Here is a 24787-nt window from a genome sequence, read left to right on the forward strand (position 1 = left end):
CACTTGCCCATGTCATCCTGAGTCTAGCTGGGGTTGTATGAGCGTCGCGACGGAAGTTGGTTGTCATGGTGATGGGTCAAGTTGTGTTGATTGGTTGGTGGTGGAGGGGAGAGGGGTGGTTGAGGGGAGGAGGTAAGGGCTTGAGTGTTTACGGCAGGAGTCAAAAGGGTTGCCAGCAAGATGCCGCCGCCGCCAGCCAGAGGCCCTCTGTCGCTTAACCCGGGTCCATTAATACACTCGTGACGTCAGCCAGGGCCTCGTGTTGAAGTTTGTCTCGTATGTTGTGTTGGCGGGGGTGCCAGCGGCCGTGGTGTGTGGTTGCAGGCCTGGCCATGATGAGGGTGTGTGTTTTTAGATTTCATTAAGACATCCTCCTCGCTGGCCGCACCCCAGGGCCCAGCTGGTGGATGGTAAAGGCAAAGGAAAGGGAAGCGAGAGGACGCTGGTTCGATTCTCTTATCATACTCCATCACCCTCCCTCACTTACACACTTCTTCACCCTCCTTCCTTCCCTTTAAACTCCATCACCCTCCCTCACTTAACACACTCCTTGACCCTCCCTCACTTACACACTCCTCCACCTTCCTTCCCTTACACTCCGTTACCCTCCTCCCCCATACACACATCCTTTACACACTCCATCACCTTCCCTCCCTCCCACACCACACACACATTCCATCACCCCTTCCCTCACACGGTCCATCCCCAGCACCGGTGCTAACGTCAACATTACAAGCTGTGCTCCTCCCCACGTGACAGACATCTAAATAATTCATGGTTTGCTCCGGCGTTGGTCTGGTGAACCATTATGTACGACCGGCGGAAATTGGCATAAACAATTCATCGTTTGCACGGTGCTCGCATGAATACTTCACCCGCGCAGATAGAGCGCGTTGCAATGTTAGGTCAGCTGGTGTCGAAGTCCTACCATGTGTTTAGTTCATGACGTGGTGTCCATGGTACGTGACATTATGCTTTTTCATGGTAACAACGTTACTGTTGGCGAAGGATGTCCTCAGCTCTGTGTGTGTGTGTGTGTGTGTGTGTGTGTGTGTGTGGGTAGTCAGTGCCGTTGATCATGACGGATTTATATTCACCGGGGATTGTTGGACAGTGCCTGGCAGTCTGTCGGATGTCAAGTGGCGAGGTGTCAAGTGACACTGTGCCCGACTGACGTCAAACTTTGACAGTAAAGGGTTTCAGGTCTTTGTTATGCATTATAGAGGGTTATTTTGGCTCCTTCCCTTCCCCCACCCTTCCTCCCTCCCTTCCTCCCCCGGCGATCCACCCCCTCGCATCCTGTTTTTTATTAGTATTACTAGTTTGATTTATGAAAGATATCTTTAGATAGATGTGGCACTTAAGGGTTGGTATGAGCTTGGCACTGTCGAGATATGCTGGCACTGGTCTGATATCTGCCAGACACTGCAGATATCCGTGATACTAGAGCATTAGTGTGTGTGTGTGTGTGTGTGTGTGTGTGTGTGTGTGTGTGTGTGTATGTGTGTGTGTGTGTGTGCGTGCTTGGGAGTGGGGGGAGGGATGGAATGTGTATGTGAATCACTGAAGCCCTGTGCCTTAAACCAGGGAGCCCAACCCTTCTTTTGTATCGGAGCCTAGAGCCTGAGACTCCACACACACACACATACACACACACACACACACACACACACACACACACACACACACACACACACACACACACCTCCGCTCCCACACATGAACTGAGAGGAGCCCGGGAACGCCAATGGGCTCAGCAGGGATTAGGATGAAGGATGGCTACGAACTCTGGAGCACAGGAGCTCCTTGCTGGGGTGGTTCTTGAGAGAGACACATATCTTGTCGTCCTCATGAGGGAGAAGTAGTGGAAGATATACATCTTGTCTTCCTCATGAGGCACGGTAACTGGGAGATGGACATCTTGTCTTCTTCATGAAAGACAACCAGTGGAAGGTAGACATCTTGTCTTCCTCACGAGGCACGGTAACTGGAAGATGGACATCTTGTCTTCCTCATGAAAGACAGCCACTGGAAGACAGACATCTTGTCTTCCTTATGAGGGAGAGCAGGCGAACCGCTACTACATGTGCATCATTGTCACCGCAGATGACAAGGTGCTCTTCTCTCAATTCCAAATAGAAATCGAGTTTTTGATCTCTGGAAGTTTACGTCAACTAATAATGATAAGCAGAGAAACAGTCTCTGTGAAGAAAATTAAGCGCTGAAACTTGACCGTAAGAAAATGCAGTTTTACGCGCGAAGAACAGCTGGAGTTCATGGATGAACATTTAGAGCAGCAGAAGAGGATCCGGTATCACACAGACAGCCTGAGGCACGAACCACTCGCCCAACAGGAGAGAGGATATCTTGTCAACACAAAACATGCGGAAAACAAAAGCAGGCATCAACTTGTGTGGCGCCCAGAACAACAAGGGAAGAAACACAAGACTCCCTCGGGTGCAGCGGTCCTCGACAACACAAACACATGACATGGGGAGAATGCATCATCGATTTCCTTGGCAGGGGCCACAACCAGCTCCAGCCCCCCCTCCCTCCACGCCATTTCCGGGCGTCGCGGCCTTCGATTATCAATACACAAGACGGAATGTAAACACAACGCCCCTCCTTCACCTCCCTCCCTCCCTCCTGCTTGTAGCCACCCACAATGTCACCCAAATCCTCTCAGCATTTTTTTTGTTTTGTGGAGGATTAGCCATTTGTATTTTTGCATAATCTCTTTGATTGATATATATCTCATCTTGTACCACACTTACACAGGCACGTCAAGTAGGGAAGAGCAGTGTACGGAGGAACGTGAGGGATACACTGCAAGAAGCCAGTGTGATATACATGTGTGTGTGTGTGTGTGTGTGTGTGTGTGTGTGCAGGGATGGGAGGTAGGGGCCCCACATGGATTAAGACTCCTCCTCGTGTGGAAATGGTAACGTTTCCTCTCCCTCTCGTCCTTGACACTCGTGAACATCCGACTCGCACGACTCGTTCTTCGTGACTACAGTGACTAAATGTGGTGGGTGCTACGCCCCAGCGCTGCCCTGTGGCGAAAGCTTCTCTCTCTCTCTCTCTCTCTCTCTCTCTCTCTCTCTCTCTCTCTCTCTCTCTCTCTCTCTCTCTCTCTCTCTCTCTCCGGTCTCTCATTCATTCATCTGTCCCTCCCACTTCCTTCCACGTCCATCCCACTCCAGAATGAACCCTCTGTCAACACCATTTGCATACAAAGGTATGAGAAATGTCTCCGGTCGAAAAGGACGCTTGTGTTGGTTTATATTTAGCTGTTCTGCCTGGGATAATAAGACGCTTTTGCTGGCGTGGAACCCCCGAGGAGGTTTCCATGAATATTGAAGAAGGGCTCCAAGTGGCAGCCAGCATGTGCCCCAAATATAACCCATTGATGGAAACCCCCCCTCAGGAATAATCCTCTCTCTGTATGCAAATCATGTTGACACTGAGTGTTCAGGGTGACTTTGGGTGGGGGGGGGAGATGGAAGGGGTGCGGGAGGAAGTGAAAAGTAAAGAGAGAGAGAGAGAGAGAGAGAGAGAGAGAGAGACAATGGATGGAGTGATGAGAAACCTGACTTTATCCACTGGGTCGTGCAACCCGGGGTTAATGACTGTTAGAACAATTGAAGGAACGTATTTCCCCCCCCCGACGCCGCGCCATGTCCTGTCCACGGTCTGGGGAATTTCAGTCATGCTGGATACAGCAGTAGCCATTGATTTGCTAGCTTTTATATAACCCTGCGCCTGACTCTCTTTAATCCTTCGTTTAATGAAAACCATACTGCATTCCTGTATATATATATATATATATATATATATATATATATATATATATATATATATATATATATATATATATATATATATATATACATATATATATATATATATATATATATATATATATATATATATATATATATATATATATATATATATATGTTGGAAAGGATCACAATTTTTCGCATAATCAAGATATTCCTATGAGTCCACGGGGATAATGTTTCATTTTCCCCGTGGACTCATAGGAATATATATATATATATATATATATATATATATATATATATATATATATATAGAGAGAGAGAGAGAGAGAGAGAGAGAGAGAGAGAGAGAGAGAGAGAGAGAGAGAGAGAGAGAGACGTATCTAATTGAATGTTACAGTTTTAGTGACGTTTTGTAATCGCTGTAACATTCTGTACCTTGTTATGTTACATTTGGTACATGCAAAAAGCCAGACAGCAAAAGACGTGATGGTCTATCACGGAGGTGGCTGCAGGGGAACATTTCCCACTACATAGTGAGGACAGATACCATAAGACCCGATGGTCTGTGACATGGTTACCTACAGGAGAACAGTTCAGTGGTGAGGACATATAAAGAAGACCTGATGGTCTGTGGCGAGGTTACTTACAGGAGAACCATTAAGTGGTGAGGACATGTACCATAAGGTCTGTGACGTGGTTATCTGCTGGAGGACAGTGACGGTGTCCTAAATTCCTACTCTGCGTAGATGGAGGCGGGAGACTGAGGCAGGATCCTTTTGCAGTGTTAAGGATGCCTGTGATCCCCCGGCCGAGGCCATCCTGCTGCCTCTCCCTCCCCCTCACCGACTCTCTCACCTTTAACATTAACGTCATGTGCTCTCACCGTCGTGCCTGGGAGAGAATCAGCATAAATCTTGAGCGGTAGGCAGAGCCTCCCCCTGGCCAGCATGATAATGAGCGCCTCGCCTCGTGTCCACCACCACCACCACCAGCTCCCTCCTGATGGGTTCCCTCCCCTCCGTCCATCCCTGCTGTTGGGAGGGCCATCCCTCCCCTCCTCTCCCTCCCTCACCTCACCACTCCACAAGCAGACATTCTCTCACGTTTTGTAAACTCATTTTTACTCAGACCCCCGATTGTTTCCGAAGGATATACATTTTTTTTCCCCTCTTTTTTTTTTCTATTCCTGGGATGAAATATAAGGTATTCTGTAACTGGTTCTTCTTGCTGGTTGTGTTGTATTTATATATATATATATATATATATATATATATATATATATATATATATATATATATATATATATATATTGGTTTAAAGGACGGTGGATCTGTCGTAAATATGAAAACGTCCAGCTGGGCTTGGCTACCGCTGTGTAGAATTTAATATTCCTCCTCTCACGTGGGACTGTAATTCAGTGATGGACCCAGCTCGTCCGAGCGACGGCCCAGCCCGATGCAGTAATAAGTCAGAAAGGCCACAGGTGGTCTTTCGTGACCATCTGCTCTGGTCTGAGACTGACAGGTCATGGATTACTTGGCGAAGCTCAGGTACTTTTATACCCTCGTTCTTTTGATTGCTTCGGGACGGTTCGTGTACACGTGTGAGAGGAGGGGACCTGCGTGCATCGTACGCGCAGTTTGATTAACACGGGAATCGTGTTGGCATGTCTGTGCTTAGCCATATATACCTTGTATCTTGTAAGGGTTAGGTCAAAGGCCAGGTCATCCCACCCAAAGGTTGAACTATCGTGAGTACAAGGTCAGTCTGGTCATATTGATGAGATGGATTATATTATGCATAATGAATAATAATGAAGTGCAAAGTTGTTCATGTTGTATAATGATAATAAATCGCGTTGTATTAATAACAGTTATTCTGGTGTATTTTTTGTAATGATACAGTTCTTGTATTTGTAACACAGTTCTTGTGCTGAAGTGATAACAATTCTTGTATGAGTAACTGTAGTTTTGTGCTAATGATAACACACATTTTTGTATTAGCTACAATTATTGTGTTGTATCAGCAAGACTATTCTTGTGTTACTAACGCAGTTCTTATATGTTACGCTCGTATTGATTCCTTAACACAGTTCTTGTGTGACATCAGTAACACGTTTGTTTCTGTTACAGGTGCGTCACATCCGACGTGACGGGGTGCTGCCAGTCAGGGCACGCAAGAACTCCCTCAGCCGCCCCAACAACCTTCACCCCAACGCTAGCCACACCCTCCCCCCTGCAGCGCCCGCCCCACTACCCGCCCACACCACCACCACCACTGCCGCCGCCGCCCACAACACCACCACCACCACCACATCCCTCCCTCCGCCGCCGCCACCACCACCACCGCCGCCGCCTCCGCCCACGCCTCCGCCCACGCCTACCACCCACCCGGCGGTCACCACCACCACCACCCACACCAACACCACCACCTCTTCCTCTTCCTCCTCCTCCTCTACCACCACTACCACCACCACTGACGCGGACGACTACGCCAGGGTTCACAGTGCTGCCTCCAGCCCACAGAACGAGAAAGACTCGTGTTACAGCGAGCAGCAGCAGCAGCTGCTCAAGGAGCAGCAGCAGATACAGGAGCACCGGCTGCAGCAAGTGAAAGTACAGTTACAGCATGTGAAGCAGCAGCAGCAGCTCCAGCTCCTGCAAGCCAGCGACCAGTCATTGGAGACTCAGGCGCCCCAGGTAAAGGAACAAGAAGGTGGACGGAATAAGGAGCAGCGAGATGAGGAACAGCAACAGTTAAGACAAGAAAAGGAGCAGATCAAGGAACATCATCCGAAAGAAGTCAAAGAACAAACACAGGATCAGCCGCAAGAGGAGGCGGAACAGTTGAAGGAACGGCAGGTGAAACAAGAAAAGGAACAAATAAAGGAACAGGAGCCACATCAAGAAAAAGAAGAGGTTAAGGAACAATACGTAAAGCAAGAAAAAGAGCAGCTGGTGAGGCAGGAAAAGGAACACTCAAAGGAACATCATCCAAAGCAAGAAAAGGAACAAATAAAGGAACACCAACCGAAGCAAGAGAAGGAGCAGTCAAAGGAGCACCAGCCGAAGCAGGAAAAGGAACAGTTGAAGGAGCAACATTCGAAGCCTGACAAAGAGTACAGGAAAGACCACCCAGTCAAACAAGAAAAGGAACAGGTGAAGGAACAGAGCTTGCGTCAGGTGAGGATACAGTTACAGCAGTTCAAGGAACAACATCTGAAACAAGAAAGGGAACACGTGAAGGAACATAACTTCCAGCCAGGCAAGAAACAACAGCTGCTACACATAAAAGAGGAACAAGAACAGCAAATAAAGAAACAACAATTTCGGCAAATCAAGGAAGAACAAGAACAACAAATAAAGAAGCAACAGTTCCAGCAGAAGGAGGAACAACAACAAGTTGGCGACCCTCAGCTGCAGCAAATACAGAAACACCCGCAGCTGCAAATAAAGAAACACCCATCACAGCGGTCCGAAGACCAGGTCAGGAAGGAACCAAGCGACCATCACCCGAAGGAAGAGAGGGAACAGGTTCCTCCCAAGGCTGAGGAGGAACACGGTACGCAGCTAGCAAAAGAACCAGCAAAGGAGCAGGAACACACAAAATCAAAGGAACATACTCCATCATCCCCTCACCTTCAAGAACAGCAGCAGAAACAGCAACAGCAGCAGCAGCAGAAGAGCAGCAAGGAAGGGACCCCGGAGAGATCACCAAAGGAGACAAAGGAGCGTTCGCCCGTGCAAGTAGACGACCTAGCGGCGCGACTGTCCAAGGAGCCAGCGGCAGACATCAGGGACCAGCTGCCACGAAAGCTGAAGGTTCAGCTGTCCAGGCAGCTCAAAGTACAGCTGTCCAGGCAGATCAAGGACCAGTTGCCCCAGCGAGTGAAGGACCATTTACCTGAGCAGATCAAAGAACAGCTATCCAAACAGGCTAAGGAACATTTATCAAGACAGGCGAAGGAAAATCTAGCCAGCGAATCCGAGGAACCTCGAGTTAACTGTGAGACTAAGAGCAAAGAGGGCTCACCGCCTCAACGTAAACAACAGCCGGTGCAGCAGAGAAGACAGCAGGGGAAACAGCAGACAGCCAGGAAGAAAACAGGGCCAGGGGACAGGAAGAAGTCGTCGCAAGATCACCCGAGGGACGGCGACAGTAGCTCAGGTACGTGAAGCTAAACTGTCAACCTCCTTCATTTTGCCTGAACCTTTTCAAAGTTTTGTACTTAACAAGCAAGAGGTCTGAAGTGGCTCTACTTATACTTGAGAGGTTTTATTTAAGGTTGAGAGTGGTTTTACTGAATCTTTAAGGGTATATGTAAGGTTTTACAGACTTTAGAGGTTTCTTTAAGGCTTAGAGTGGCTGTACTTAAGAGGTTTATGTAAGGTGTAGAGTGGTTTTACGTATACTTAAGAGGTTTCGCTTAGATGTAAGTTGCTTGCACTTATACTTCAGAGGTTTCTTAAAGGTGTATAGTGGTTTACTTGTACTCGATAGATGTCTTAAAGTTCGTGAGTGGTTGAAGGGCCTGTGAATGTTGGTCTTCGGGAGTCGTGGCTGACGCCTGCTTGGTGCTGATGGCTAAAGTTTGGTCCTTCACAGTTCGAGGGGTCACACGACTCTCCTCTCGCCCTTGGGGGTCGCTAGAGAAGTCGTTCACTGTCACAGGGAAAATTCCGTCCGCTGGAGATCGTGTCTACGCCGGAGGGAATGCAAATGGGGTCGACTCTTTGAGGAACCACTGGCGGCCTTCGGACCAACTCACGAAGGAACGAGTAGGGACCATGTAAAGTCATGAAGAAAGATGTAGGGACCATGTTAAGTCATGAAGGAAGATGTAGGGGGCATTTTAAGTCATGAAGAAAGATGTAAGGACCATGTTAAGCCTTGTAGGAAGATGTAGGGGCTATGTTAAGCCATGTAGCAAGGCATGGGAATGATGTTAACTCGCTGAGAATGTGGCCACTCTGTTGAGGGACGAGACGGGAACTATGTTAATTCACGATGAAAATGTTGGAGAGGGAAAATGTGGGAGATGACATTAAGTTATGAAGGAAGATGTTTACATCATGGTAGTGTGGAGGAAGGGAAGTTCGTGTACGTCGTCGTATATTGGAAGAAGCCGTGTTGATCATCCTGACTTCTGAGGAGAAATATAGTTGGCTGTTCACTGCCGAGGGAAACGCACAGACCGTGTGGGAGCGTCAGGGAGACGCTGCTGGACCTCGTCACGCCGCGACCGATGGCGAGTAAGCCATGATGGTTTAAAAGGAAGATATGTTAATGGTGTCGCCTAAAAGGGGGAGGTAGGACGGACGGGCCTCAGTAACACTTAAAGTACGTGAAAGATTTTTATTTTTTATTTAACCACTTGAGCACGAAAGAACGATGGCCTGGCTTTTGACCTGACCTCATATGGTTCAGGTCAAAAGACCAGGCCATCGTGTGAGACGGTCGCACTGTCGTGCTCAAGGGTCTTACCCTCGTGCTCGAGGTTCGCAGGGTCGTGCTCAAGGGTCCCACCGACGTTCTCAGGGTTCGCAGGGTCGTGCTTAAAGGATTAAGTCATGGAGGAAGATATATAGACTGGCTCAGTAATCGTCTTCATCACCTGGAGACTTTACTGCGGTGATCAGGATCAGGTGTTACCCGGGGATTAGTTTTTGATGAAGTTGATGTTGTTAACCGGGAGGAACGACTCGAGTTGCGTCGGGTTGTGAAGATGGCTGAGTCTTGTGAGGATTGGCGGTTGTTGGAGCTGTGGTTCACGCAATGGCTCTTGTTATTGGAGCGGTGGTCTACGTCTTGCTAGAGGCTAGTGGGTGTTGGAGACTTGGTCCACGTCTTGTTGGAGGGTTCAGTGGTGTTGGAGCAATAGTTCACGTCTTGTTGGAGGGCTGGTGACAGTTAGCTCTTGATGGAACCGTGTTTCCCGTCATGCTAAAGGACGGACGCTGGCAAAGCTGAATTCGCGATGCCCTTGTTGTCGGAGGAAAGGTGAAGGCGGCGTCAGTGTTGGTGGCTGTGGTGCAGACGTCTGGGGGTCCTGACCCAGGGTGACCCAAGCCAGGAAGAGGGCCATCAGTTCTTCCTTCGCATACTGGTTACCAAGGTCCTCACCGAGGCAGGTGGCGGGAACAGTGGTGAGGCAGGTGGTGCATGGGGAGGGAGGAGGGGATAGATGTGTAGTAGTGACAGCGCTTGGTACTGTTGGGGGGGATAAGTGAAACAGATGTTGAGTGAGAGTATGATGGGTAAGGTTGGTGTTGATGGATGAGGCAGGCGTATCGGATCGTCGATGCCAAACATGAGGTCGTATGTGTTAAGACGTCAATTGTGAGGAAATATGTGTTAATGAGACGTCGTATCCTTGACTCATCCCCAAGCCCTCCCCATCGCTCGCACTCTGGGGTCACCGAATCTCTCTGGGGGTGAGTGGAGACTGTAGTAAGGGCTCATTTAGCTCCTTTTTTTATGGGGTCATTACATTGTGGGTCAATGTGAACCACCCTGTGTTCCATGTAGGGTTGAAACCTCTTACTATAAAACTGCCCCCTATCGTTCCGAAACGACTTTTGGGTCGAGTTGTGGGACGACCTCAAGGCTTGGGAGGGGTATAGGGGGGAATGAGGGAGCCTCCAGATGGTAGTAGTAAAGTGTATCGTAGAAGGGGGAGGTAGGTTGGGGTTAATGATGTAGCTTCTCCCCCCATTGTTCCTCTCCTCCTCCTCCTCCTCCTGCTCTGAGCACTCCCTTGCCGTTCATTAAAAGGCCAAGAGATTACTCTGCCCCGACGCGTACCATATACTCCCGGTGCGGGCTGGGGAGCCGTGAAGAAAGTAAAAGAGGAAGAGGAGGGGTTGTTGTGAGGGAGGCGGCACGAGGAATGAGGCTGGTGGGTTCCCGGGGCTGTTTTATGAGCCTGTTCGGTGCGGCCTCGCGCTCATACTGACTATTAAGATGCTATCTGGAGTCTGGGGCTGATCTGTATGCTGCCGGGGCCTTCAGCCAACCCTCCTCTCCCCCCCGGCCTGTCCTGCCCTGGCTAAGGATCCGACCCCCAGGCCTCATGCCCCCCCACCATGTCCCCCCCGCCTGTCATGGCCACTCGTGATCACTTTTTGGTTATTTGATCTGAGATAGAAAAAAGAAAAATAGAACGAATTCAAAGGAGAACAACAAAACTCATTCCGTCACTCAGAGATAAGCCTTATGGGGGAAAAAAAAGACAGCCAGAGATCTAGGTTTATTCTCCTTGAGGCTGTATCAGAAGTTCGCAAAATACTAACTAATTTCGGCAACATAACAGCATTTTTTTTCTTTTACAGTTTTTGAAACTAGACTCCAAACGATCAGAAATAACGATAGGAATTTGAAAGGAAAATACATTATCATCGGTGGCTTTTTTTTTTTTTGTAGAGTTATTGAGACGATGGAACGAGTTGCCGTCTGATCAAGGCTGGTTTGGTATTTAACTGATATCTGTTATCAGCAACTGTGGATCTGTTACCAGCAACTGTAGATCTGTTACCAGCAACTGTGGATCTGTTACCAGCAACTGTAACTCTCGAAATAGGGGAAAAAGGAAGTTGATTTTTAGATAATCGTCATTTTCAGAGTTCAGCACTAATGAAGTCAACGACCACAGTTATGATAGTAAGGAACGTTTCCCGTTCTCTCTTACAGTAAAAGTTCCATGACTGGACTTCCCTTCTGGGCTCTCTCCCCTGCGGCTGTTGAGCCGGAGGGAGTGGTGGATGAGGAAGTGCCTTGTGCTTTACGATCTTGTTTCTGTGACCCGACCTGCCATGGTCCTCCCAGCCTATATAGTCCTCCCTTCCCCTTGCCACTTTCCTCCACGAGCCATGATACTCACACAAACCAGCCAGTGAAAACAAGCCGGAAATTTAATGTTTAATCCTTTCCAAGATGTTAGTTTTGAACTGTTGATGGAAGTCTTTCAGTCTTGCCTTTTAAAGTTGCCTAGACTTTAGAGTGGGGGTTCTAGAGAGAGATGAGAAACTCTGTCATCTGTGGCTTGCAGTGTGGCCTCCTAGAACCCCACCCCCACCCACTCCCACCCCCAACCACCACCACCACCAACCCCAACACGTCCCACCTTAACCCCAGACCAACTCTTAAGATTTGCATCCCTTCCTGCTGACAATCAGCTGATCAAGTAAACAAACCTTGCTTGCATCAGCACGTGTTTCTGACGCATGCGGCCAGCCAGCGCTCTCAGCGCTCCAGGGTTCTGCATACGTTTTATTATTATTATTATTCATTCCCGTCCGTGAATTATTAATTCTTGTTGGATGAAACGTTTCAAAACCTAACGTGTCAACGTGTATTTGTGGAGTGTGGCCATCACGCCATGAGCCGCCGCCAGCTGCTGTTGCTCAGTCGCGCTGAATGTGCAATTATAGTCATTCTGGTGTCAGCAAAACGCATTTTGCATATGCAGTTAAGCACACACATGTGCGCTCTCTCTCTCTCTCTCTCTCTCTCTCTCTCTCTCTCTCTCTCTCTCTCTCTCTCTCTCTCTCTCTCTCTCTCTCTCTCTCTCTCTCTCCATTGTTCTTGTCACTGGTAGATGTATCAAGTAGATGGACGCCAGAGGTGTGTAGGGTGGGTGTTGCGAGGTGTAGAATTTGTGTTGCAGGTGGGTGCTGCAGGCTTTTGGTCCACAGTTTTGCAAAAATAGGTTTAGGATAGTGAGGAGAGGAATACCATAGTTTCTGTTAGGGGTTAGGTTGGGTGTTGCAGAAGATAGATAATGTCGTGGATAGACGGGGTGTTGCGAGCTGGCTGGGTGTTGCAGAAGATAGATAATGTCGTGGATAGACGGGGTGTTGCGAGCTGGCTGGGTGTTGCAGAAAATAGATAGTGTCGGGTAGAGGGGGTGTTGCGAGCTGGATGGGTGTTGCAGAAGATAGTGTCGGGTAGAGGGGGTGTTGCGAGCTGGTTGGGTGTTGCAGAAGATAGGGTCGTGGGTAGAGAGAGTGTGCGAGCTGGTTGGGTGTTGCAGAAGATAGGGTCGTGGGTAGAGGGGGTGTTGCAAGATGGTTAGGTGTTGCAGAAGGTAGGGTCGTGGGTAGAGGGCGTGTTGCGAGCTGGTTGGGTGTTGCAGAAGATAGATAGTGTCGGGTAGTTGGGGTGTTCCGAGCTGACCTCCCCCCGTGAATGCGGTGGTACGACCCCTTAAGTCGTTCGTGGGTCGTAACGAGGCTGGTCGTTTCTAGTCTTCTCTTGAACTAGGTCATGTTAGGAGCGGATGGAGGGGTAAGAGTATGGAGAGAATTCACCTTACAAGGGGAAAAAAAAGATAAAGTTTTTAAAAGAAAAAGATCAAAAGACGTTTGTAAATGTTCACTGAGGAACATTTGACTCAGATAAATAAGGAAAAACTTTAAAGTAAATGTAATTTTAATTTCCGACACTTTAATTAGAAAAAGCGTAGAATACTTACGAGTCTAAAAAGGTTAGTGAAATTGGGAGGAGAGGAGGTTGCGCCTTGGAAACAGGAAGATAAGAATCTTAAAGAGGGGAAAAAAATTATGTTTCAGAAAGTAAGAGAAGAAATGGTTTCCGTTAAGGTAGGCATACAGTAAACAACTTTCTGGCTGTGGAGAGAAAGATGAGTTCATTTTCCTGATGGCTTGTTGGGGGTGGAGGGGGGGACACCCTGAATTATGAAGGAAGGTGGGATGAGAAGCCATGGAACTCCCGTCCTCCCCTTCCCTCCCCCACTCCTGGCGGCACCCAACCCTACCCTCCTGAACCCCGTAGGCAGTGTGTACAGTGTTTTGTGTTTTTGTGTTTGTAACGCTGAATGTATGTATGCTGTGGATCTGCTTGAAGGATGATGGAAGGGTTGATGACTGAAGGAACGTATGGGTCAAACAGGGAACTCAGATGAACGTGTGGGTCAGGCAGGCCACTCAGGTGAACGTGTGGGTCAGGCAGGCCACTCAGGTGAACGTGTGGGTCAGGCTGGCCACTCAGGTGAACGTATGAGACCACAGGCCACTCAGGTGAGGGACGAGAGGGACCACTCAGGTGAAGAGCGAATGGCAGTTTGGCTCCGCAGGTGAAGTGCCTCGAGCGATCGGCCGGCCAACCACTTCAGTAAATCCTTCCCCCCATCCCTGCCCCATGTACGCACGACCCCTTCCCCGCCGCCTCCACGACCCCTCTGTCTCCTCCCCTGCCACTGGGACGGCCTGGCGCCCCCTGCTCTATCAGGTCAGGGTGACCTGGTCTTCCCACCCTGCCAGGGGTGAGGCTAGGGCGGAGATGTTGAACTCCTCCAGGCTGTAAGGGTGATCAGGTCCTCCTCCAGTCGAGGGTGAGGTCGAGGCACAGGTGTTACCCTTATGGAGCACCACACTGTAGTCCCAGTTTTTACTCTCCATTCTTTTTCAAGGGTTTAGGACGACTTTTACCCCGGGCTCAGCCGCGGCGGCGGTTTGAGATACGATTAAAGTATTTCTAAACCTTCGAACACGGCGGTAGCACGACCCTCCATGGCAGTACGTCTCTAGGGAAGTGCGACACGACCTTTGAACACGGCGGCACGGTCCTTGATCACGACTGTACGACCATCTGGACACACTACTGCACGACCCCCCCCCCTTGAACACGACGGTACGGCCCTTGAACAACGGTGCCACACGACCCCTTCAGTAAGTCGGTCCTACCCTTTTACCACGACGGCGAGGCCCTTGAGTATGATAGGGCTGGCCTTTGACCTGAACCCTTAGACCCTTAGTTGAGAGAGGCAGCTCACACACACACACACACACACACACACACACACACGTGTAGCGGCCTTTGTGTTGGGGAGGATACTGGCGCAATTTGCATAATAATGAGTTGTTGGTTCGAGATCCTGGGCGGGCGTTGCCTTCTCCTCTTGTTGTTTTGTTGTTGTTGTTGCTATTGTTCTTGCCTCCCCGCGCGTGTTTGTGTTGTCCATGTAGTGACTGTAGTATTAATGTTTGTGTGTTGCTCATATGTTTCAGGTATGTTGAGTTTGTGGCTAGTTTTCTTGGTTGTTTGTTTTTCTAGTGCGTTTCATGCCATGCAGTTTTGTGTGTGTGATTCTGTTTCCCACCTTTTGTGTTGCTTTTGAATTCCGTGCAAATCTATGTTCCTGTTTTTGACTCCGTTTTGTGTTTCTCTTGTTTATATTATTGCAGTTTTATATACTTGTTTTGATCACTTGTGTTTTGAGAATCACATTCGTTTTGATCGCTTGTGTTTTCATCACGTGTGTTTTGATGATCAAATGTGTTTTGATCACTTGTTTTGATCATTTGTTTTTCATTCGTTGCTGATTGATGTTTTCCGTTCGTTTCTCTTTGTGTTTCTTTGTGTTCGCATTAGTGTTGCCTTCCCGCTGAGGTTACAGGCTTCGGTGTTGTGCTCGTCTGTCCACAGATGGCTTTCAAGAACTCGCATGTATTCTCTGTTGTGTAACTTTATCATAGAGTTGTGAATTGTCTTTTTTTTCATTTTTCTTGATGATTCTCCTCTTGTTGATGTACCTCGTTCGCTCGTCGGCTCCTTGAGCACGACGATACGACCCTTAGGCACGACTTGGGGAAAACGGTACGGTATTGGCTACGACGGTACGACCCCTGAGCACAATGGTGCGACTCTTGAGCGCACCAGAGGTACGACCCTCGAACGAGGTGGTACGACCGTCTTGCACGGCGTTACGACCCCTCAAGGACAACGGTACGACCCCATGGGTGTAATGGCCTGACCTTTCCTTTTTAAGGGTCATCACCGACTTCTCTCAAGTCGTTTTCTAAATTGTGTTGTTCGTCCAGAGGTTTGTGGTGAGGCAAGTCTGGTGGTGGATTTTGGTGTTTTGTGGGTGTATTTTCAGTGTAACAAATTGTGGTGCCTTTAAATTCTTCTTATCCTCTTCGTGGAAGCCATTAGTGTGTGTGTGTGTGTGTCTGTGTCTGTGTGTCTGTGGGTGGGTAATTAACTGTTACTGGAGCCTGTTGATGCATTTGTTTGTTTGTTTACGTCACCTTTTTTTGTGAGGCGCTCGAGTTATGCTTCCTTTTTTTTTTATATACAAGTCGCCTGAACAGGAATGTAAGTCAGAGGCGAAGGAAAGAAGATGCTGGTGGCTGGTCGTCTCTGTGTTGTGTTTTGTGGAGACTTCAGGGATGCGCTGGTGTTTATATACGTGTATACTGGTGTATGTACACGTCTGTTTGTTGGTATGTCTTTTGTAGGTGCTTGCGTCTTCTGTCTTTATTTATGTGTTTTTATGCTTGTGTGTGTGTGTGTGGTGTATGTGTGCTTTTTTTTTTTGCAAGTCTGTATGAGTGTTTGTGTATGCATTCGATTGTATCTTTATGTACAAGCGCCACTTTGTCTTGGTCTTCCTAATTATTACATATTACGTAGATTGCTTCTACCTCGCAGTGATGTTTTCCAACACAGATGACTTGAACCCCCTGTATCAGTCATGCCCTGAAACATGATCATTACGCAGCGAGTGACCTGTATTATCTGATACCTTGCCACTGGTAAATTGTTATGTGAAATTTCTGTCCAAGGAGGATCATTTAAACTATAGATGTTCACTTGTTTTTCCTTCCCAAGGAAGGTGGCTTTCTGATTTTGTTGCTTTTGTTTTAAGGTAACATTTATTGATGATATTTTAGATCTGTGATTAACTTAATGTATGAACGATGATGTTGTATTTTTGTTATGTAACCTCTGTGGCAGTGATGTAGTGACCTCTCTAGTTGTATAACCCCTGGAGCAGTGATGTAGTGGCCTCTCTAGTTGTATAACCTCCGTAGCAGTGATGTAGGGACAGGCTTGCCTCCCTTGTTCTACCTATAACCTGTGTAGCAGAGTGTGACTGCGATCTGTAATTGGAATCATTTATAAACCCATGTGGCCTTTGTCTCTGTATCCGTGTGTGTGTTTGTCTAGACCAGCCCATCATTCTGTATCTTTATTTGTGTTGCCTGAAATGTGGATGTTTTTCTTGCATGGCCGGAGGTGTTGCAAGGTATTGTGCTTTTGTGTGTGTGTGTGTGTGTGTGTGTGTGTGTGTGGCGACGGAATAGAATATCTGGGTTTGCTGTTTGTGGGAGGGTTATTACCCTGGCAGGAACCCGGGTCAAGGGTCAAGGTTCAGGCCTTGCGGGTTGGAGATCAAGGGCCACCAGGTGAGCGCAGCCAAGGTCGGTCTGGCTGTGACCTAATGCACGGATGATTATCATACCAGAGGTAGGGGGGGGGGGGGGTGTGGAGGGGGTGTTCCCACCTCCTGTTTCTCAATAGTCGTCTCATTAAGCGTGTCTCGCCAGGTGCGGCTCCGCTCCCATGTTCCTCACTGGCTTGTTGCTACCCTCGTCCCTCCCGGCAGGGGTCGCATATGTTGTTTCTCATTGAGTTTATCGCGTCACCTGCTTCATAGGGGGCGTGTGGTGGTGGTGTTGGTGGTGGTGTGTGTGTGTGGGTGTGTGTGTGGCCGCTCTTCGCATTCTTTCTCACGAGATATGGCTCAAGCCATTTCTCAGTACGTCTCATTCTATCACTAGTCTATCCCCCTGTCAGTGGAAGGGGATGTTTTTGAGTTACTTCGCATCTCTCTCTCTCTCTCTCTCTCTCTCTCTCTCTCTCTCTCTCTCTCTCTCTCTCTCTCTCTCTCTCTCTCTCTCTCTCTCTCTCTCTCTTATCGTTTTCGGTGCAACGATGGCACGTATGGTTAGGCCTGTCGACCCCAGGTGCGTGAGTACCTCGAGTCGAACCCGACGGTTCATGAGTACCGGGCGTCGAACCCTCTATACGTGAGTGACGTTAATGCTGGTCCCGAGTACACAGAGTGGACTGAACCCGGCCCAGGAGATAGGATGGTGGGGGGTGTCGACTACCTCATGCGCCGAAGCGGATGTCGATCCCCGTGCGTCGACGGTGGTGACATGAGTGGACATATTCGACGTGTGTGTCGACCTCCTGCCAGGTACACTGGTAAGCTGTTCCAAGCGCCCAGGTAAGTCCCTGGTTGGCTAGCTGGCTGTGAGGAGTGGGAGCCGCTTCGTTAAGCCTGTCTGAGCTCCTGGGAGGAAAGAACTCCCATGTTAAGCTCCCGGTTGAGCTCTGGTGAGGGTAGAGAGAGCTCCCTCCCTTGTGTTAAGCTCCCGGTTGAACTGCCGGGGTGGATAGAGCTCTCGCGTTGAGCTGAACTCCTGTGGGGGAGGAGAGGAGAGCTCCTATATGTTAAGCTCCCACATGAGCTCAAGGGAGAGAGGAGGGAGTTTCCGGAGTGGTGCATTATTCAGTGGTACGCGACCCTCCGTTCTGAATAGATCACCACGCCACTGTCTCACCCCTTGGCTATTGTTCTGACGGTACACCTTGGGGTACGGTACCGCAGTGGCTCACGTGGTACCTGTAAGAAACGGAACACGAAGGGAACGGTACGCTTAAGGATACCCCCCTTGGAAACGGTACCCGAGGGGAACAGTGCCCTTGGAAACGGTACAGTTGGGGGGATGGGACTTCTGGGAACGGTATATACACCAGGGGAACTGTGCGTCAGGAGAACGGTACACCTAAACAGCGGTACGTCTAGGTGAGCTGCACGGCGGGGAGGCAAGTGCTCCTCTTCGTGTGTTGTGTGTAGCTGCTCGTACGGTGCGTCTTATGGACAGTAGGATCAGGTGCGGCTATGGATCATACAGGCTGTTTTCTTCCGCCCCTAATCTGTGCTGGAAGTGTTTATTATCGTGATTGTTGATCTAAGAAATTGTGACCGTGTTGTGCCATTGGGTATTAAATGCCAGGATGGTGTGTGATAGTTTAAACTGCAGGCATTGGTTTAAGGGGAGGCTGTCTGGGGTTGTGGCAGTGGTAGGTGGGTCGTGGGGGGAGGAAACATTCATGGGTCGTGTTGGTGGGTGATGAGAGATTACATAGGGTTTGGGGTGGAGACAAGGGGCGGGGGGGAAGGGACGTAGTTCAGACTATCCTGCTCATCCGGGTCGTTAGAGGGAGAGAGAGAGAGAGAGAGAGAGAGAGAGAGAGAGAGAGAGAGAGAGAGAGAGAGAGAGAACGTTGTTGTTGCTTCAAGCGCCAGCCAGTGTAGCTCGCAAGTTAATGTTTATTGTCTGGTAAATGTTAAGCCAGGGTTCATGGTAAGGCCAGACTGGGTCACCCACCCCCTGCAGCAGAAGCAGTGGTGGGCATATGTGAAGAAGTAAGGCATTGTGTACATGAACGCTCTCCCTCACATACCACACCCTCCACTGCGCTGTGGAATCACATTTGTGTTATAAAGTTTATGGCCAATTTTTTTTTTTACTGGATCCCAACGGCAGCCACCAACCATGGGAGCAAAGAAAATGGTGTGTGTGTGTGTGTGTGTGTGTGTGTGTGTGTAAAGTATTTGAACTAATACTTTCACTCTAGTAGATCATTCGTGCATTGTGTTGTAGGTTAATAAACGTCGCGCTTTGAATCACAGGCGTAGCTACACTGCCTTATAGTTAGCGGGGTTTTGCTGCCTCAGACGTGAGCGTTAGCGAGGAAAAGCAAATGACTTGTGTTGGTTGGCCACGCGTCGTCAGGTGGGTGTCTGTCTGTCTGTCTGTCTGTTGTTGTGACGCCGCTCGGGTCTCACGAGGCAGACGTAATGACAGTGCTGGAGGCCGGGAGGGTTGTGTGGCCAGGGGGTGATTTGTGGTGGTGATGGAGCGGGTGGGTTAGGGGGGGGAAGGATGGGTGGGTGGGTGGGAATTTACCTTCTCACGACCTTTGTGTTGGGGAGGAGGGAGGGGAGGGGGTGTTTAAGAGGGAGGAGAGGAGGAGGAGGAGGAGGGGGAGCTTGCCTACCTCACTTCTCATGGGTGTTAAGACGGCTCGTCTTACCAACCCCATACCACCCCACCACCGATCTCCTCCCTTCCCACCCACCCCGCAACACCTGCCCTTACGCACCATCACGACCTGGTCTCCTCACTTGGGTGCTTCCTCGGTACACACGGCCGCCGCGCTCACAACACGAACACACGTCGCTGGTGCACATGACCGCTCCCAAGGTTGATGTACGTCCGTCCGTCCTTCCGCCGTGTGCACACTGTGTTAACGAGGTGTGTACAGGAGCGTCAACCCTGTAGCAGTGCACAGTTCCCCTGTGTACTCCTCGAGGGGTTACATCGCTACCTGTTACTGTACACATTTTTCCGTAGAAGATGTACATAACATCCGCCATCTGGGCCGTGACGCACATGATTGCTCATGCACCATACGTGATGCCGGTCCTGTGTACGCCCGTACACATGTAGGGGTCGTGGTGGCGGACAGGTGCTTGAGGGAGGGGTAGACTCTAGGGAGGGAGTGGAGGGGACTGTTTATATGTAGTGGAGGAGACTGTTTATATGTAGGGGAGGTAGTGGAGGGGACTGTTTATGTGTAGGTGAGGTAGTGGAGGAGACTGGTTAGGTGTAAGATGAGTGGGGTGGGGGGGGGGGAGAAATAGTCAGGTACAGGATGCGTTAGTTTGGGTAGGATGTACTATGTGCGTTGCCACATAACTGGTTTGAGCAAGTCTTGCGCAACAGAATTATTGAAAAGATGTGCCGTATTTAGACTCACGCCTCTCAGTGGTGTGGTCACACTACTCACTCAGGCGGACTCGCACTGCACACACTGATGGACTAGTTTCCAACCACACTCTCATTACACACTTGCACTAAACACATTGAAGATAATGAGGTTAACCCACTTGAACCTTGTCCTTAAGACAAGTGATAATAAAATGCGAGTTAGAATTGTGTAATGCTAGATTACGGTACGGGAGGCCATCATTAGCTAATATGATTAAATTCTCAGACGAAAGGTATTCCTACGATTACATTTATGGTTCCTAGTCAGCAGATGGCCTGATTACATTTATTGTCTACTGCCATGGTATATATATATATATATATATATATATATATATATATATATATATATATATATATATATAGTGAATTGCATTTAAGTTCCGAGATCGTCTGAACTTGAGCAAGCAGCTAGCTACACGAGGAGACAGGGGTTCAATAACATCTTAGGAATGGGGCTGAAAAGTGAGGTGATCCTTGAAGCTGGAGTTCTCGTGTATCTCGAGGATGCTGCCGCCTCGAGTGAAGGTTCTCGCATCCAACGAGACCATAAAACGACGTTCCTCTTCAGAGATTAACGACGCCAGGAGTAAACGAAGAGAGGGTTTGCACAGCATACCGGGTGGCGCAAACTGGACGAATTGACAGGTTTGGAATGAGACGTTTGTTACTGTGGCCAGAGCTCCAGGCAGGAACAGACTGCAGTTCGTATGTCTGATGATGTCTGAAACTTCGACGTGGAGGTGTGTGTGTGGAGTATGTTAGTGGAGGGAGTGTGTGGTTAGAGTGCGTAGATTATAGTGGGAGGGTGTGTGTGGAGTGCGGTAGTGAAGGAGAATGATCATGAATTATTCTCCCACGCAGTCATGACAATGCTTCGTCTCCAGATGTTTAGAGAGATGAATTATTCAAAGCTAACAAGAAGGAGAAGATGAAAAAAAAAATTGTGGTTCCTTGAGCCTTGCTTGGTGACAGAAGGTGTGGGAGGAGATTCCAGCTGGCCTCGCTAACCCTGACCAAAATTTCCTTCTCCGGGTCAGTGCCATCCACTTTAATGTCGCTCTTCAAGAGCTTTTTTTTTTTTTCTTTTTTTTTTCCCTTCTTATAAGTAATCTTTACGACCTCCTTAAACCGCACGTATTTATGAGTGATGAGGGATTGGCCTCACCAGACACCTCGACGTTCCTCAGTGTGTTCCACTCTAGGGAACATTCCGACGACGGAAGTCTTCTGCATCACTGGGTTAGGTTATTGACACAACACTGATGTACACAGTACCCGTGGGAGGACCTAACGTTACCGTGAACGAATCCACCAGTTGTGTTAGCAGCGTGTCGATAACAAAGTTTCGTATTCGTACACAGGCAGCAAATAGTGGAACCCCGGGGGTTGATTTATGGGTCTTACGTCAGCAGTGACCTACTTTTATGGGTCAGGTCACACAGGCGAGGCCATCATACCCAAGGGGTCGAATCGTGGGGCTCCATGGATCGTTCCGTCGTGCTCAAGGGTCGTGCCGTCGTGCTCAAGGGTCGTACCGTCGTGCTCAAGGGTCGCACCGTCGTGCTCAAGGGTCGTACCGTCGTGCTCAAGGATCGAATCGGAAGCTCAAGGAATCAAAGCTCATTAAGGAACTTACTGGGACACAAGAGAGAGAGAGAGAGAGAGAGAGAGAGAGAGAACAAAGTGACTATTAGTCTGGCGTTAGTTTAGACAGGTTAACTACCGGGAAATGTCTCCTCAATTAACTTACGTAAGTGATGTTAAAGTGACTAGATCTGCTTAGGTCGTGCGTGGCTATTGAGATGGATGTCTGTGTGTGTGGTTCCCTCACGGTAAATTAGTTGGAATCTTGAAGAATACAGACGACAGCTCCTTCAGGTAACCCATGGTACTCTCGGAATTATTGAAGATAATTCATGTTACTTATGGAATTATGTAATCTATGAAGTTATCTTTGGTACATTAAACGTCAGAAGTTTAAACACTATTTTTTTTTACGTAAGGATCTAGTCTTGAAAATGTACAGACACTGAAGATGAGGATGACCTTCGAGGATGACTACGTTGGTATGATGATGAGGAGGAGGGGAGGGTGAGGGGGGGGGGGGGTAGCTTCCGGATGTACTGGGGTGGGGTGTGGGGGGTTGTGTGGCGTGACATGATCACACAAGAGTTAGACTGATGAGGCAGCCCAGGGAGGGTGGGGTGGAGGAGGGATCTGTTTGCCTGCTGATATTGAAACACTCAGGCGATGAAAGGAGTTTTGTCTGCGAGTTGTGTTGGTGTGGTTCTGATCTTGGTGGAATGTTTGATCATGGCCGTGGAGGACGTCTGGTGGTGTGGAGGGGACTCGTGGTAGCGGGAGAGGGAGGTAAGGGTGGTGATAGTGGTCGTGGTGACAGCGGGTGATAAGTTTGGGAAGGCTGATGATGGTGGTAGTAGCGACGACCAAAACTAGTGGTGAGTGTTGGAGGAGGTCGGGGATGTGTGTATGTCTGTGTCTTTGTGTGTGTGTGTGTGTGTGTGTGTGTGTGGTGTTAAAGGCAGGTCATAGCTGTCAGAAATCTGAAAAAAAAGGTTAGAATGAAGGAGAGAGAGAGAGAGAGAGAGAGAGAGAGAGAGAGAGAGAGAGAGAGAGAGAGAGAGAGAGAGAGAGGTATTTGGCCCTTGGAGGGAGATGTTAATTCCAATCTGGAAACTTAGTTTTAATGAGGTGATATGAGTGGTCAGACGGAGGGGATTGTGATGGGGGTTTGGACACCATGGAGAGGGGCTCTGGTCGTCCATCGATATATACAGTATATATATATATATATATATATATATATATATATATATATATATATATATATATTAGCGTCATCAGTTTTCCTCCTAAATCAACAAACAGCAACACACACACACACACACACACACACACACACACACACACACACCGAGTCTGCCAGGGGTGGTATATAAGGCCCCCCCCCCCCAAAAAAAAAAAATGCGTTTTCAGCAGACACCCCCCCTCCCCTTTTCCTACACACACACACACACACACACACACACACACACACACACACACACACACACACACTGCAATAAAACCTAACGCCATAAATACATCTGTACTACACTGTAACAGTCTTCCATTTCCCGACAGCGCCCTCCCCCTTAACCACCCAATTAAACAAAAAAAAAAATTACTAGGGTGGGGCCGCGGATGCTATGTGTAGCAGCTGTTACAACACACGCAAACACACACACACACACACTCACGAAATCACGAAAGTAAAACCCTCCAAAAGAACGGCAGTTGTTTCGTGTGGCTTGCGTGTGGTTCGCACGACCCCCGCGGCCGTCTTTGTGTTGTGCCCAGTCATCACCTTTGCAGCCGCGGTCCAGCCAAGTCGACGCACACGACACCGCCAGCAACACGGCGGGCCAGCCTTCCCTCCCAGCCAACACTGACACCGTTCTGCTCCTCGTTGTAAGACGAAGAAGGTCCAGCGAACTCCTCCTCCCTCTCCCCCCAGTGGCTAGCACAGTGATCGCTCTACAGGAACAAGGAGCCACCCCACCTGGTGTTTCGAAGTGGAGACCTCTCTCTCTCTCTCTCTCTCTCTCTCTCTCTCTCTCTCTCTCTCTCTCTCTCTCTCTCTCTCTCTCTCTCTCTCTCTCTCTCTTCCAGGCCAGCGTATGGAGGCCAGGCCATGGATGAAAATAGGGCAGTGACCTCCTCAGCATTTCACGTCAGTACGTTCGGGACGAATCGTTTGAGGGAGTGTGAGGTTTGCGGTGTGCCTTCCATCCATTACCTGAAAATTGCTGTTGAAATTACAAACGTGAGAGGCGGCTTGGTTGTCCGCTTTACCTCCGCGTGGTCGTTCAGACCCCGACTCCCTGACACACTTAGCCCGGCGCAAGACACGCCATCCTCACTCATAACACAAATTTCATGTACTTTAACTGTGGGAAGAAGTGCGAGTTTTAAGTCAGCTGCGTCCGTCATGATCCAGGGCCGGAATAGATTAGAACACTTGCAAAAAAAAAGTCTCGTTGCATGATTCTTCTTTGATATCCATGGGTCTTCATATCCTCCAGTGTTCCAGTGGTCCCAGTTGTAGCGCGTTGTAGCACAAGTGTTGTAGGGAGGGAGGGGGGGAAAATGTTACATTATCGGTGAGACCTGGAGTGAACAGGTAGGGATTCCGGATATGACAAAAGTAAAAGCATTTTTGAAATGCAAATGAACGCGTGGGTGTGTGAAGTCCTGGTGGGGTTGGAGGGTTTGGGATCGGGGGGAGGGGAGAGAGAGAGAGAGAGAGAGAGAGAGAGAGAGAGAGAGAGAGAGAGAGAGAGA

General features: G+C 48.9%; 1 protein-coding gene across 6 annotated transcripts in view; it reads left to right on the top strand.

Annotated features, from left to right (window-relative positions):
* LOC139758004 (uncharacterized) overlaps positions 1-24787 on the top strand; it is a 711662-nt gene that overhangs the window by 433424 nt on the left and 253451 nt on the right. For all 6 annotated transcript variants that reach the window (XM_071678987.1, XM_071678988.1, XM_071678989.1 and 3 more), the window contains exon 7: positions 5921-7955. In XM_071678987.1, coding sequence (XP_071535088.1) covers positions 5921-7955 — 2035 coding nt within the window. The remainder of the gene's footprint in view (positions 1-5920; positions 7956-24787) is intronic.

Source organism: Panulirus ornatus, chromosome 29 (genome assembly GCF_036320965.1).
Source record: "Panulirus ornatus isolate Po-2019 chromosome 29, ASM3632096v1, whole genome shotgun sequence".
Classification (NCBI taxonomy): Eukaryota; Metazoa; Arthropoda; class Malacostraca; order Decapoda; family Palinuridae; genus Panulirus; species Panulirus ornatus.